The sequence below is a fragment of the Gymnodraco acuticeps genome, unplaced genomic scaffold, assembly GCF_902827175.1.
Source record: "Gymnodraco acuticeps unplaced genomic scaffold, fGymAcu1.1, whole genome shotgun sequence".
NCBI classification, from domain to species: Eukaryota; Metazoa; Chordata; class Actinopteri; order Perciformes; family Bathydraconidae; genus Gymnodraco; species Gymnodraco acuticeps.
The window spans coordinates 249,934-264,648 of record NW_022990389.1 but is presented as its reverse complement, the minus strand read 5'-3'; the positions used below and the strand labels follow the sequence as shown (position 1 = coordinate 264,648).

The following is a 14,715-nucleotide window of genomic DNA, read 5'->3' as shown; positions in this document are numbered from 1 at the left end:
GCCACTCAGTTATTCCTCAAACAATGTTGTTCTGTTATAAGCAGGTAGAAAGCAATACAACATTATAAATAACTATTTCATTTAGATTACTGTACATTTATAAAGGTTAGGCTAAATTACGTAATGTGATCAAAATAACGTGAGTTAGAAGTTTGTTTTTGAGAAATTAACAAAGGAATTGCCAAATCCTTCTTTACAAAATCTAGGTAGTCCTCTTGGCCGATAAACGTTATTATGCTATTGAAAAACTAAATAAGTGTATTACCTGTGGCTGTTCGGTCTCTGTAGCTGAACAAACTGTTTGTTACTATGGAAACCGCAAACGGAAGTAATCTGTACTCCAGAGCGGAAACACGTGACACCGTCGACAGAGGGCTCCAAATTTGAAAACGTGGTTGATCAGTGGCTGTCCAGTCGACTCCAGTGCCCTGCAGAGGAACGTGTAACAGAAACAAGTGGTGCTCAACTCGAGACCGGCCGGAGGACATCACTGCACACAGCTCTGCAGTCACGTGTCAGACTTCTGTAAGTATGTTTTTTTCAAAATGTATGTTTGCAATTTGTGCTCCAATGACTGTATGTAGCTACTCCCCTAATGTTCCACGTTAAGCAGCTGAACGACACCCAGATGTCTGCTCGGCTAACAGCAGCACACAGGTGATTAACACGGGGGATTCCCATCATGCGGTTGCTATGTGAAATTGTTATATATATATTTTAGCGCAGCCTTTAAGTTAATTAATTGATGACATCTTCATTCCTTTTTAAACTGTATTTTGACATTTGTTAGTCTTCGTGTGTGTTAATGTTTTGGCCTTTCCGGCCTCCGGACACGAGGACCAGATTAATGCTAACAGCTATTTCCTTGATGTTGTTCTGTGTGAACACACAGTGTTGGCCCGTGCCTGGGTCCCCTGGCAGCAGTGTGTAGCTCGAGGGGCCAGTGGCGGATTTTGGCGGCTGTAGCTCGTTTTCTAGCGGCAGCAGAGAGATCAGGCAGCGGGGGTGGGTGTGGGGGGGGTTGTTAGTGGAAAACGCCTCTCATAGCAACGCCAACCTGGGACGCTGTGTTCAACAAACTGCCGATATACACGCTGAATCTACTTGTATACCTCAGAAGAATATCATTTTGTTCATATTTTGTGTACACCTATTTACAAAAACGGTACAAAAGTACTGTGTTTCCAACATCATTTGATTATTTTTGTGGGGGCACCGCCCGCCACAAATAAATCAATGTATGGGAAACACTGAAGTAACTAAAGGTATTAAATAAATGTAGTTGAGTAAAAGTACACCATTTACCTGTACAAGTATCTCAAAATTGTACTCAAGTACAGTACTTAAGTAAATGTAGTTAGTTACTTCCCACCTCTGCTCACTTCATGCTTTGCTGTCCCTGAGGATTCACTCATGTTGTTTGTCTGCAGGTCCCATCATCCCCTCTTGGAGAATTCGGTGTATGGGAGGAGGAAAATGCAGTGCACTCCTGAATCCAAAGTGTTCCTGGAGAGTCTCAAAGAGCAGCAGTGTTTTGATGACTGCGCTGACAGCGGATACTCGGGTCTGTTCCACAGCCCTCAGAGCCTCTCTGCTGTGCTCTCCTGTCCAGCTTTATCTCCAGTGGAATTCAGCGAAAGGCCAAAAGAGAAGGAAAACCTCTGGCTTGCAGTCACACCTAAAGAGAACACCAGAGAAGCAGTGGAACTTTTGGCTAAAGACTCCAGAGTGAAACAGCGGCCCACAACAGTTAACTGGTGCGAAACTCCTAAAGTATACAAGAGAGATGCCTCGTTGCGACACAGACTTCTGCTGTCCAAACCCTCCACGGACAAAACTGACAACACAAGATCCCCATGCAGCAGAAGGACTGAATCTCCAATCAGAGTCAAGTCTGAACACTGGCTCAGTGCATCGCTTGACTCTCTGGACACTGTGGCTTTTGCATCAAGCACTTTAAAATCCCAACAGGATCTGCCACTGTCTGGTAGGAAATGTCGTATCCTCTTCACCCAAGTAAGGACCTCCACTCTTGAAGATGGTAAACTCAACTCCGGTAATCTTTCCAATTTTGAGGGACGAGGTTCACTCACAGATGCAGATTTCAGTGAGAGCATTTCTGCCTCTGATCAAGGTCCTAATGAAACTTCATGCTTTATGAAATCCCTGCCTGCTTCTTCTAAGGACAACTCTCAATCACCAGTCAGCCACGTGGAAAATAACCTATATGACAGCTCAAGTGGCTTGTACACCCCGTCATCCTCACATACACCAAAATATATCAGGTACTAATTTCTTGATTTTGTTGTACATTTTCTTTTATAAATGCTTGTAAAAGCAATTAATAAGGGCGTTTTTGCTTAAACATTCAGAAACCTGCATCTAACCCCATTCTACCCCTGGAACAGGTCTGTGTGTGAAGACAGTGGTTTTAGTTCCCTGGCCCTTGATAAATCCCAAGACTCCTCGGTGGACCATGACGGCTCCTTCCTGGAGCTGCTGCTGCTGTCGGCCTCTAGAGGAAGCTGTGACACCCCCAATCTGGCAGAGGCAAAGCGGTGCTCCCGTTTACAGCGCCAGCACAGGCTCTCTACCCTTAGAGAAGGGGGCTCTCAGTCTGAGGATGACCCAGCGGAAAGAAAGCAAGACCGTCTTTACAGCCGTTCTAAAGAAGATGATGTTTTTGCTGACTGTGCCACCCCTCGCAGCGTACTTTTTGCTAAACATAGTGTGATGTCTGATTTGACCATGGCCAAACAAGGTGATGCCTCTCCACTAAGGGAAAATACAGCCAAGCCAGAAAACATGACACCTGCTAATCCAGATCTTAGGACAACCCCAGTCAATCTGTCTCTGACTCCTGCTCTGCAGCTGGTTCATGCTATGTGCCAACAGAAAGTGCACATGTTCTTTGGCCAAAGTCCAAGTCTGAAGGAGCAGTTGAAGTCCACTGCAGCCCTGGCTGAGACCCCGGTGACCTTCAGGACCACCATGCCTTTGGCAGGGCTCATCGGCAGGAAGATGGGCCTGAGGAAGGTGGACATACTCTCAGAGCTGAAGAAGAGGAACCTCAGGCACATCCTAGCCCTGGTCCTCAGCCACTTGACCCCGCATGGCATTTACAGGTTCAAGATTTTTACAGAATTAGCTACCTGAACATTTTGTTAAATCTATTGTACAACTCGGCACTCCTTCCATATGTCTCAAAGGTTAAAAGTAGGTTGATTTGCAATATAGCGTTCATTAAACTGAGTCATTACTTGATGGCAGCATTGATGAAATAAATGATATACTCTGAACAGAATCCTGAAGAATTCATACAGCATATCATTGAAGCTTATGTCAGACCGGTACAGGCTTTTAAAATTGTTTTTATTAAATTAGTGCAAAACTATCAGGCCTCATGTTTCGAGCAATAACCAAGTTTTGCTAGTGTTAAAGGGTAAATTGTTGTCATGCATGCATTTGTTTTTGTTGGGCAGGTGTGGTCGGGTGTGCAAAAAATGGAATGAAATCATCCAACAAGACAAGCGAGCGAGTTTCAAGAGAAGAAGCCACCTCAGTGAAATGGAGGCGGCTCTTGAGGTTAGAGATCTGATATATAACTGTTGCCATCTTCCTGCGCATGGAAACAAAAGCAGATTTAGTTGTATTGTAATTGAACATTTGACACCCAGTTTATTAATACTGTTATAAACATTTGTTTTCTAGCACGGCGGGGGTGTCCCTGATGCCGACACCAGACTGGCTCTGCTCAAGAGGTCGGCCCTCAAGACGGTTCAGGCCCAATCTAGGTCGTTCAGCTTCTGCACCCCCCAGTCAGCAAATAGCACTTTAACCCCATCAGGGCTCAGCACCTTGAATCCAGGCAGCAGCCACAAAAGGGACACATTTCTAGAAGTGAGTATTATTTTTTTATAAAACTGGACTTAAATAGATGATGTAATGCAGGGGTCGGCAACCCCTGGCACCGTAACCAGTGGCACACTAGGAATTAGTGGAATAAGTGTGCAACATATTTAAATTGTATTTTTGGATCCTGAACGAGACCGCCGCCAGAGCGCGTCTCCCTGTTACCTGCAGAAGGAAGCCATGCACGCAGCGCAGCCCCGCTCTCTTTATCTCCAGGTGACTTTCTGCCGCTTTCCTCCGTGGTGCTGATCGTTTCACCACAGAGGAAAGCACTTCACAAATTGCAGTATCCATAAGGAGCTGTACAAATGCCGCAGTTTTTGCGTGGCTGTGTATTTAGTTGAAAGCCCAGTGGCGATCTGCTCATCTCTCATCGAAATAATATGCTACAAAGGGGCGGACTGGCCATCTGTGTGTTGAACTTTCCTGTCGGCTCCCAGACCGTAGTCGAGGAGGGCAGAAGCAACAAGCTTCAGGTTCAATAACCCACTTTAGCTTAGACTGGGAGGCCGTTGCATTTATTTAGCTGTTCTTCTGTTTCACAAAATACATCACAGACCTCTGTTTTTCTGCTTCCTCGTTTCACTTCCAGAAACATACACACGCTCACTCACTCTCGCTCTACCATCCACACACACACACACACACACACACACGCACACCCCTCTCTCTCTCTCTCTCTTAAAGGGACAGCGATCTCATCTCACTCTGCATGACCTTAATATCATAACATGTGTATTCTGGAGAATCACAGAACGGACGATCGTCCTTATTATTATGCCGTTTAAACCAATTATTTAAATGTGTTTGTTAAATTCGGCATCATGTAAGTTGCGCTGACAGGTCCACACGCTGCTTCCCCGCAGCGAGGCTCCACCGCCGTCCTGCTGATAGTTCACGAGCGTCAAGCTCCTAAACCCCCCCCCCCCCCCCGTTGATGATTCTCGATCATTGGCACGCTGATAACAATTAATTTTTTTAAATGGCACTTCATATCAAAAAGGTTGCCGACCCCTGATGTAATGTTTATATACATGACATTATGGTCTGTATTGATTGCTGTTCATTGAAGTATGAATGGGGTTTTCTGATCAAAAATCTTTGTATTGTTTCGACAATGCATAACAGTGTTTGTCATTTATAGATGGAAAGCTAAATATATTCATACAATTGAGACGGTGGTCTGTACTGATTGTATGTACAAAGTGATTTTTTTTTTTTTTACAAAGAACACAAACAACAATAACAACAACTAAAGTCATACACACGATTATACATCAGGAACATTGTTAGATAAATATATATGCATATACATACATGCAGCACATACCTATACTCATACAAATCGAATGATTGGGGTTTTAAATGCATCTTACTGAAGGGACTGGTCCGGGAAGTTTATGCAAACTTAATTCATTTGAATATTTCTTTCAGGTTGCCAAAACGCTCTTCAACGATGAGTCCCTGAAGCCATGCCCCCGCTGTCAGAGCCCCGCGAGGTGCCACTCAGTGAAGCGGGAGGGGGTGTGCAGCACAGCGGACTGCGCCTTCCAGTTCTGCTCCGCCTGCCTGTGTGCCTTCCACGGCTCCAGAGAATGTGGCAGCCAGTCTGTAGGCCGCCGCAGGAAGGACATCATCCTCCCAGGGAGCGCTCAAAGCAAGCGAAATGTTCGGAGACTATGAGCAGGAAGTGCACTGTCATTGTTTTTTCTTATGCTGGGGTCACTTTAGCTTTTTCCTCTGCCAAATGGTGGAGATGAGGCTTGACAACAAAGAGCCAGTACATGAGAGCAACTTCTGTACTTATCCATGTGTCTTTGTGCCTGTCTTTGTACCGTTTTTTTTTCCCCTTACTTTTTTCAACACAGTTCTTACTTGTGTGTTTTTAATTCTGAATGTGAAGGAAGTCTCATCAGCAGAACTATGATTTTATTTAGCTGGTGATGTATTGTTCTATACACATTGATCAACTGTACAGAATGTTTTATGGAATTGAGGTTTTCATCTTTTACAAATGTGTTTTCAGAGTATTTTTTTAAATAAATGTTATCTTTTTTTAAACGTGTCACGTGTTTTGTCCCTTAATTGTGAAACGATTGGTCCATTGACTGCAGTCCCCATACATGTGTTAGTGTTTGGCGCCATCTAGTGGTGTTACTGTAACTTGTCTTAGCTCTTGACAATCTCATTCTCTTTAACTTTTTTCCAAATAACATCTAAGGGTTTATTGATGGTCACAGAAAATAAAAATGTCTTAAGACTTGAGGATTAAATGTTTCTGGCTCTCAGAAAGCAACAAATCATTAACTTTGTCTCGTTCTGGTCTAGTTAAACGTTTACCACCCCCTGTGTTTTGAAAAGAGTCCACTTCCATAGCAACCTGCAGTGTGTCTGTAATAACACCGAGGTTTGAGGCTGTCCGAAGTTCTAATGTGACTGCCTGGCTTCCTAGCAGCTGGATCCAAGACTGTGGACATTTGTATTTTTCAAGTTAACAATGTGTGGAGTAGTGTCAGCAGGTGAGATCTTTACTTTTAAGACATTTCAATTGACTTCTTTGGATCTCTAGTTGGTTTTGTTACTTATGTGACTTTGTGTTTTTAAAGAGTTGCAAAACCTTACTGCTGGCAATTTTGTGAGTATACATTTGGATTATTGACATGTTTAGTCAATGTTTCCATCAGTTTGTCCTCACTTTGCCTCTTTCATTTGCAGGAGAACTCTCTGGCCTCTGATGAAGTATTGGTTCACTTCTTCAATGATTTCTTAAATCTGCCGGTAAGGCTAGTCTGAGGTGTTGATGTAGAATATTTTCACTACACTCATTCTCCCTTCTTCAGAGGTTGAAGAAAGAATCAGATCTTGCACTTCAGTAGAAGTACAAGAGTGAAGTGATACTCTGTTACAAGTTAAAGTGACTTCATTCAAAAATGTTTCTCAAGTTAAAGTATAAAAGTATTCTCATCAAAATATAGTGAAAGTAGCGACAGTAAAAGTAGTCGTTGTGCAGATTGGTCCATTTCAGAATACTATATATGATATGTTTTATAATGATTGATCATGAAAGTGTTCTCAAAGCTGGTAAAGGTGCAGCTAGTCTGAAGTACTTTGTATTCTGCAGGGTAGCTGGTGGATTTACTCCAGGTGGAACTAAAGTCTGATTTAACACTTGATTATATTTCACATCATTCATCCACATCTGTGAAGTAACTAGAGGTATTCAATACATGTAGTGGAGGAAAAGTACACCATGTACCTCTGAACTGTACAGTAAAAGCACAAAGTAGCAAAACATTGAAAGACTCAAGTAAAATACAAGTACCTAAAAACTGTACTTAAACTTGAATACAGAGGAGTAAAGAGTAGATGTACTTAGTTACTTTACCTTCTTATACCCTTGCCTCTTTATCCAGTCCTTCCCAGAGGCCTTACAGTACGACCCTCAGACAGGGCAGTTTGAGCTGGTGGACGGGGCGGCTGACTTTGTCTCCAGAAGGATCCGATCTGTCCTGCACAGCAGCAAATCACAGCTCCTCACCGGAGACCCCACAGCGCCGCCCAGAACCCCTCCAGTGGACAACCGCTACACTGTCCGTGTAAGCAATGAATGATCACTTTATGTGAAAATGGATAGGTGGATAGATTAGTTTTTTCAGAGGAGCAGAACGTCTGCAAATAGGGTTAGGGGGTTGACTTCAGGAATGTGTCTCCCTGTCCTTTGCAGTGCCTGGACCGAGAGCAAGGAATCCAGTGGATCATCAAAGAAAGATTACCTTTTTTTCTTCTCAGTGATTGCTACAGTGAATACAGGTAGTACAAGTATTTAAACCTACTACGTCATGAACAATACAAATGAAGTTGACCTACTTTATACGAACATTTTTATGTATTTACATCGTAACATATTTCTATATTATAAATTAACTTAGTGTTAATTTGTACTAATTGTTATCAGTTCCAGTCCTTTTCATTCTTGCCAACCTTTGCTATAACGTGAATATTCTTGCTTGCTTATCTAGATTTGAAAGAAGATTTGCTTCAGTCTTTCATCTTTTCAAAGAATGCATTTGTCATGATTTGCAAGGTGTAGCTTTTTGTCTACTTTCTTTGTGCATCTTGAGAAAAGCCTTTGGGCCAGATCCCTGTAAAGACCAGTGTACTGACTGACACTCATTTATAACACTTCAAAGTTGTGTAACACAAATATCAATTGCCAAGTTTGGTAATTCCATTAACATTGATCATAAAAGAAAAGGTGAGAGAAAATGATGTTCTCTGTGAATGTATTTTTTTCCTGTTCTTTCCCAGACTAGCCAAGTTGTTGTTTGGGTGGAGCCCAGTCTTGTGTATCCACAGGAGGAAAGGCGGTTCAGGTGGAGCCCCCATGTCAGCCCCACAGCTGCGTTGTTCAGCCCAAACTGACCAGGAAAGCAAAAAAGCTCTTAAGGTCCTAACATGCTCACATTCTCAAAACAACAGTTCAGTAAAAGAAGGTACAGTATATAATTGTGAGATTCCTCCATGTTCACTGCATAGGCTAGAGTCTACTGAGATAAGGACTCTTATATGACCTCTTTTCTTACTTCTCAGGGTCAATGAGGATGCTCAATGTTACATGTCTATGCTCTGACCACATGGAACATCTCAACACACAATGCAGTGTAACATTCAGATGTTCTGAGCAGGAGAACATATGTACGTTTTCTTCTTGTTCCTCCTCTAGTCTTCAACGTGGGAAAACCCCAATCCTCCAGGGCACACACACAGAGTTGAGCCTGCACGCTAGAGAGGAGACACTTCTGAAAGAGTCTTCTGAAGTGCAGCTGGAGGAAGTAGCAGCCACAGTGGTTAAACAGGTGCTGAACAATGCACTGAGCCAGACAGACACTTCTGATTGTTGGAGCACGTCAGGAGAGCAGACACGTCGTAACAGCACACACAGATCCTGTGAACGTAGAGCTTGCATTCAGCATTTGGCTGATGGGGGCACAAACAGGTTGGGGGGGGGGGAAGAGAAACTTCAAGAAGGCAAAAAGAAGAGCGGAGGGGAAGAAAAGACAAAGTGGCCTAAGAAGAATAGAGAGGTAGGGAGAAGAGACAGAGACCAGGAAAATATCCATGATAATTGTTGCCAGGGTACCTGTTGCCGTGGCAATAGACAAGGCGTTGATGAGTTAAAGGAGTTTTTGCGAGGAACGTCAGGAGAGAAGCTGCTTAATCTCTGGATGGATATAGAGAGACTGAAAGCTCCCCAGAACAGAGAGCGGAAGAACAGGTAAACATTACAACAGGATACAACTTTAACAGCTGCACTGAACTTGGGGGAAACAAAATTACAAAGTGGTCCTGGTTTAATATTGAACATTTTTGACAAAAGCAGCAGCTTTTAAAAACAGAATAAAGTATCAAATGGTGGTGTCTTCATCAGGTATTTGGTCCTCATGAGGAGCAGGCACCTGGTGAGCAGCAGCCTCTCTGTGGAGCTGCTCTCCAGGCTGGGACTCACCACCTCCCCCTGCTGGACGGAGGACAGGCTGCACTCCGTCCAGCCCCCCCTCACAGAGGCTCTGCTCCACTACTGGTGAGATTCACTGTATTCAAGTTCCCATATGGTATACAGTATGTGGGTCAAGTGTTTATTGACATATTTAGTCCATTCATATGCCTTGCTACTGTACTTGATACAATGTGTTTAACTGCATATACTGTAAGACAATAACCTTTATATTTGATGTCATATACTTTGAGTTTTATCCATAGGTTTAGAAAATAATTGTAAAACTGGTCTGACAAAACAAACAATGTAGAGATTGCAGTTTGGACTGTGGTGACCTTTGCATTATTTCTTACTATTTTCAGATATTAACGAATAGAATAATCAGTAAATTATTCCATAATGAAAATAATGATATTGAAGTAAAATCCTCCCAAGTTCTACCTCCACCAACTACAACAACAATACTGCTTTTACCTGTATATGTTATAATAATTTAATAATTGTATAAAACTTCCCTTTAGAGTACTTAACATTTCTTTTTCAGGTGTTTTACTTACATTGTACTTTTACCTGAGTAAAGCATATAAATACTATCTCCACCAACGAAAAACCCCACCATTTTTTACAATACGTTTGATACCAAGGTATTTATGGATTTAGTTGTGTGGGTAGGGAAGACCCCCAACCTCGGCATCAGTTCAAATGGCTAAGAGGCAGAATCTCAGATTGAGACCAATAAATGGAGGAGCCAGAAACCTTGCCAAAACTGCTAATCAGATTGTGGACTGACGGAAGGATGTTGATGCTTTTGTTATATAAAGTAAATGTTATGGTGGAGTGAATTGTTGTAATGCCTGAAATGCTGTCATGTTGTCTTATGGCTGAAGCGAGTGGCAAAGAGTAATGGGCATCCTTTCCTAGTGCCTCTGTTTGGATGAACGATTGAGATATGTTTCCATTGATGGTTTCAGATGCTGAAACGTTATATGTCTTAATCCAGTTTATGAAGTTGGCCAAAGCCAAAGTGGTTTAAGGAGGTGAAGAGAAAGGGCCACCATAACCTATCCAACACCTTTTCTGCATCAAGTGACACATTGATGGCCAGAAGGTGATTCATTTCTGTCAGGTTTTGTTTTTTATAGATTTGTTGTGTGGAATATACTTTGCATATATTCTAAGGACAGTCTCCCTCTAATGAAGCCTGTCTGATTGAAGTGATGGGATAACAGATTCCAGTCCGATTTGAACATCTGTATTTATTAATGATATAGAGCGGGAGCAGTGTATAGGGTCTTTATTGTGTGATCGGTTTTCATATGATGGGGACATGTTGGGCTATGGAAAGTCTATAATAACAATAGAAAGAATATAGGCAAAAGTAATGACCAGACATTTTTATAGCATTTGACTGGGCATCCATGTAATCCTGGGGACTTGTTATTGGGCTTAAGCAGTGCTTTACTGAGTTCATCTACGGTGAGGGGTTGGTCTGCTTTGTAGGAGACAGTCCTCAGGAACGCATCAGCGTGGGCAGGTGTAGTGCAGTTTGTGTACTATAGTTCAAACTATAGAGTCAATGTTTCTGAATGTTTCATTTATTGCAGTGTGGTCTCATTTCGCAGAGCGGTCTTCTATGTGACAAGATCTTTGAGTTTGTTATTTTAATTGATTTGCCAGAAAGTTGCCATATTTGTTTCCAAATTCAAAATGTTGTCGATGGAGTCTGAGAAGGTTTTATTCAGGTTTTTAATTTAGAAGATAGTTCAATTCATGTTTGGTTTTGAGTCATTCTGTGCTTATTGTTTCTGTAGGCGTTTGAGAGGATAGGGTGACCAGTCTCCTTACCTCCTGATCCTATGTCAGGGGAGTTGTTGGTTTCTAGCAAGGATGGTCATTCTTTTTTTAAATAAACTCTAAAATCTGGGTCTTTCAGGAGTAATATGTTTAAGTGTCATCTGCGTGGTGGGTGTGATTACATTTTCGGTTATTTATTTGATAGTGATCTGAGTGTGGTCTGAAATTGTGAAACTGTGGCTCCATGTGTGAGTGAGTTGCTGATGAGAAAGTAGTCGATACAGGAGTGCGTTTTGTGGTAGGAGTAATGTTGTGTTGATCATCACCAGTCCACATTCTGACATATGCTGGTTTTTTGTAGATGAGAGGAGAGGCCTATGGCAGGTTGAGAAGGATGTTTCTGGGTTTATCACAGTGTTAATACGGCTACTAAAATAAAGTGTGAATTTGGAGAGTTCTGTGGGTGAGTCAGTGTTTGGGCCGAATGCTGGTTATTGTAAATCTGTTTTTTTTACGTCACAGTGAATGACAATAATTCACCCTTCAGGATCTGTTACATCTGTTTTTACTAACTGTAGGTTGAGCGGTAGGTGTCTTCAGCTCCAGTGCAGTTTTGTAGATTCAGTACACCTTTATAAATAAGTATTTCTGTAAATGTTCTCGTTCATTTTCACCTCCTTCTCCCCACAGGGTCCCTCGGTTCTGGACGTCCCACTGTGCCCGGGCAGAATATGAAGACCCCCCTCCCCTGGAGCTGTGGACAGCCTGCGGTGTTAGCCCTCTGTCAGACACACAGCCCCATCATGGTTCCACCACCATGACCCCCCTCCCCCCATTCCGTCCATACTCAGGTAGGAGCATCAGGATTTGATACTGCACCACTTGGTGCATACCTGGTTTGAGGGGGGGAGATGATCAGAGATGAGCAGCAGTGTAGCTCTCAATGTAGGTTCTCTCAGCAGGTGGGATGCTGCTGTCATTTACTCTAAGGCATATTTGTTGCTATTGTTCTAAGTGAGGCTAAAATCACAAGTGGATTAATCAGGATAAATGAAGAATATGAACACAGTCATTTAGTAAACAAAAACATCATTTGAGGATTTGCGGCATTCTCTGTTGTACATCATTGTACGTTGATATATACAGTGTGTGTATATATATAGATATATCTATATATATTTATTGTATATACATTTGAGATGTTAAACTTGGGTCTGGGAAGCTATAATGGGATTTGTTTACTATTTCTGCACACTGTAGAGACTACATGATGAATCGTTGCATTGTCTGTTGAAGCAAAAAGGAAAACATCTTTGCATCCATCATTTTCTTCTATTTTAGATAAATGTATTTTATTAAAAGATGTCTCTTCTGTGTTTGTATTTCGTCAGTTATATTCTGGCAGAAGTCAGTTACTGGACAGCAGAAGAATGGAAAAGATGATCCAGGCTTTAAGTGCTGACTCGTGTGCCGGCTTATACTTCACAAACTTCTGTGAACAATCTGGAAACCAGGTACCATAGCAGCTACTGGTTAGTTTGCCATTTGGATCACATGTCCAGACATATAGTCTTAATTGCACGTTGAAATGCAACTGTTATCGTACATTAACATCTAAAGTGTACATTTATTTATTTGCTGTGAAAAACCCAGTCCATGATGACAGTTCTGTTTTTGTCTCAGCTGTGGGAGAATGCGGTTTACTTTTGGACTGACCTGCAGCACTACCATGAGCTGTTCTATCAGGACGGACTGGACCATTACAGAGTGCAGAGGGAAGCACAGGTCAGCACACACAAACACCATACACACACGTTGTTCTGCTCACAACTACCAACAAAGTACTAAGCTGTTAACTACTGTCTGATTTAAACACAGCATGTACATTACATATATGTTAGGGTAGTGGGATGGATCTAAAACTAATGTCAGTTCTTTAAAACTGTCACCATTCTGCTATTTGGAATCATAAGTAAACAGAAGTATAACAAACTATTGTAAGAGGAGAAGGAATATTCTTTTGTCTATTAAGCACAAATCCATAAAGTATATACAGTGTGTATTGCAGTATGATAGTTGAGTTGGATCGTGCTACATTCCTCATAGGATAGCTTGGTTGTCCTTTTGTCAAACAATTGCAATACACTATTTGATCTATTCGCTCATGATGTCATTACCTTTCCTTACATTAGATTATACTTTGCTGTCGATGCCAATTGTACAACACCCAACTCATTTCAAGAAATATGCATTTGTGAAACTCTTTTTTTCCATGGAAATAAAATAAAGTTGCATTCAAGTTGCAAGAAAAGAGATTGGGTACAGCTGTGAAGAGAGATAGTGAATATTGTGTAGGAGAGCACAGAACTATGGTGATGAAACACGGAGAGGAAATGATGACACTTTTATGACCTCTCCTCTCCTCAGCTCCTTTACTCCACCTATCTCTTCAGCTCTGCCAGGAGGAGTATTGGTGTTGATGAGGAGATCAGAACAGAGGTGTATGACCAGCTCATGCCTGCTTTTGAGGAAGTGTTTGACAGGGTTGAGGAACACACACTAAACATCCTGCTGGAGCCATGGACGCTGCTGCTCAGCAGGGACAAAGAGTCTTTTCAGAAGGTAGTCGCAGTACATCCACAGTGTAATGCACTTCCCTTTCATCTGCAGAATTGGGCTTCGAGTCTAGTTGCCAGCTTAGTGACCAGAAAGTGGCCATATTTGTTGGCTGATTTTGATTCATTTTGGCTAGAATTTGAAGACAGATTGCCTATTTATTTGAAGCAAAAATTGTCCACAGTATAATAATGTTCATCTTGTGCTCTATATCCATATTGTTGCAACACTACTCATGGTAGTCAAAATATGCCCAAGAGAGTACACATATTGCCACTTTCTGGTTAAAACTGCCATTTTTAATCCTGAACAAGTCAGAAATGGATTCAGCATACTCAATAACCCCAAAACCACTCAACAATTGTCCAAATCGGCCAAGCCATTTTTAAACTATTGTTTACATAGGCTACAATGCCAATTCAAATGAACACAACTTGTGCTAATTGTGCTAATTGCCAAACTTATGCAAGTTAGCATCCGGCAGTGCTGGTGACTCATACTATACAGCACATTTCTATTTCCAGGTTCACTATATGAGCTTCCAACTAGACTATTCCTTAAGGAAGTCTACAGAAAAATTTCAATCGACACATCTGCATCTATGAACACCGTAAAGATAAAATTGATTGAAATTCACAACACTTGAATACTGATAAATGACACAAGGTGATGCCATTGCTGTGTACGTATGTGTGTATGACCATGTGTGTGTGAGTTTCCAGGTCTTAATGCAGGACGAGGTGCGTCGAGTGGACAGTCAGGAGTACAGGGACCTGCAGAGTCTGTACGAAGAGTCAGAGTTCCGCCTGAAACAGGTCAGCCTGCATCCACAGGTCTATTTATTATTGGACCTCTGATAAAAGCCATAAACCCACACCTGTGAGCATAAAACATCT

General features: G+C 42.0%; 2 protein-coding genes across 3 annotated transcripts in view; both read left to right on the top strand.

Annotated features, from left to right (window-relative positions):
* Window positions 1–381: 381 nt before the first annotated feature.
* On the top strand, window positions 382–5,977 carry fbxo43 (F-box protein 43). Of its 2 annotated transcripts, none has more exons than XM_034224448.1 (6): window positions 382–525; window positions 1,431–2,285; window positions 2,409–3,125; window positions 3,483–3,585; window positions 3,712–3,900; window positions 5,347–5,977. In XM_034224448.1, the coding sequence occupies exons 2-6, from the start codon at window positions 1,477–1,479 to the stop codon at window positions 5,593–5,595; spliced, it is 2,067 nt and encodes a 688-aa protein (XP_034080339.1). In that variant the 5' UTR covers window positions 382–525; window positions 1,431–1,476; the 3' UTR covers window positions 5,596–5,977. The 2 variants fall into 2 exon arrangements, with proteins under 2 accessions (XP_034080339.1, XP_034080338.1); XM_034224447.1 differs by having other exon boundaries at window positions 430–657.
* Window positions 5,978–6,312: 335 nt separating this feature from the next.
* Window positions 6,313–14,715, top strand: part of LOC117551547 (regulator of G-protein signaling 22) — a 28,771-nt gene continuing 20,368 nt past the window's right edge. Inside the window, 14 exon segments of the mRNA XM_034224449.1 lie at window positions 6,313–6,431; window positions 6,519–6,547; window positions 6,628–6,690; window positions 7,326–7,508; window positions 7,637–7,722; window positions 8,221–8,405; window positions 8,503–9,187; window positions 9,341–9,493; window positions 11,894–12,028; window positions 12,030–12,054; window positions 12,595–12,717; window positions 12,887–12,988; window positions 13,631–13,825; window positions 14,542–14,634. Coding sequence (XP_034080340.1) covers window positions 6,410–6,431; window positions 6,519–6,547; window positions 6,628–6,690; window positions 7,326–7,508; window positions 7,637–7,722; window positions 8,221–8,405; window positions 8,503–9,187; window positions 9,341–9,493; window positions 11,894–12,028; window positions 12,030–12,054; window positions 12,595–12,717; window positions 12,887–12,988; window positions 13,631–13,825; window positions 14,542–14,634 — 2,079 coding nt within the window. The 5' untranslated portion in view covers window positions 6,313–6,409.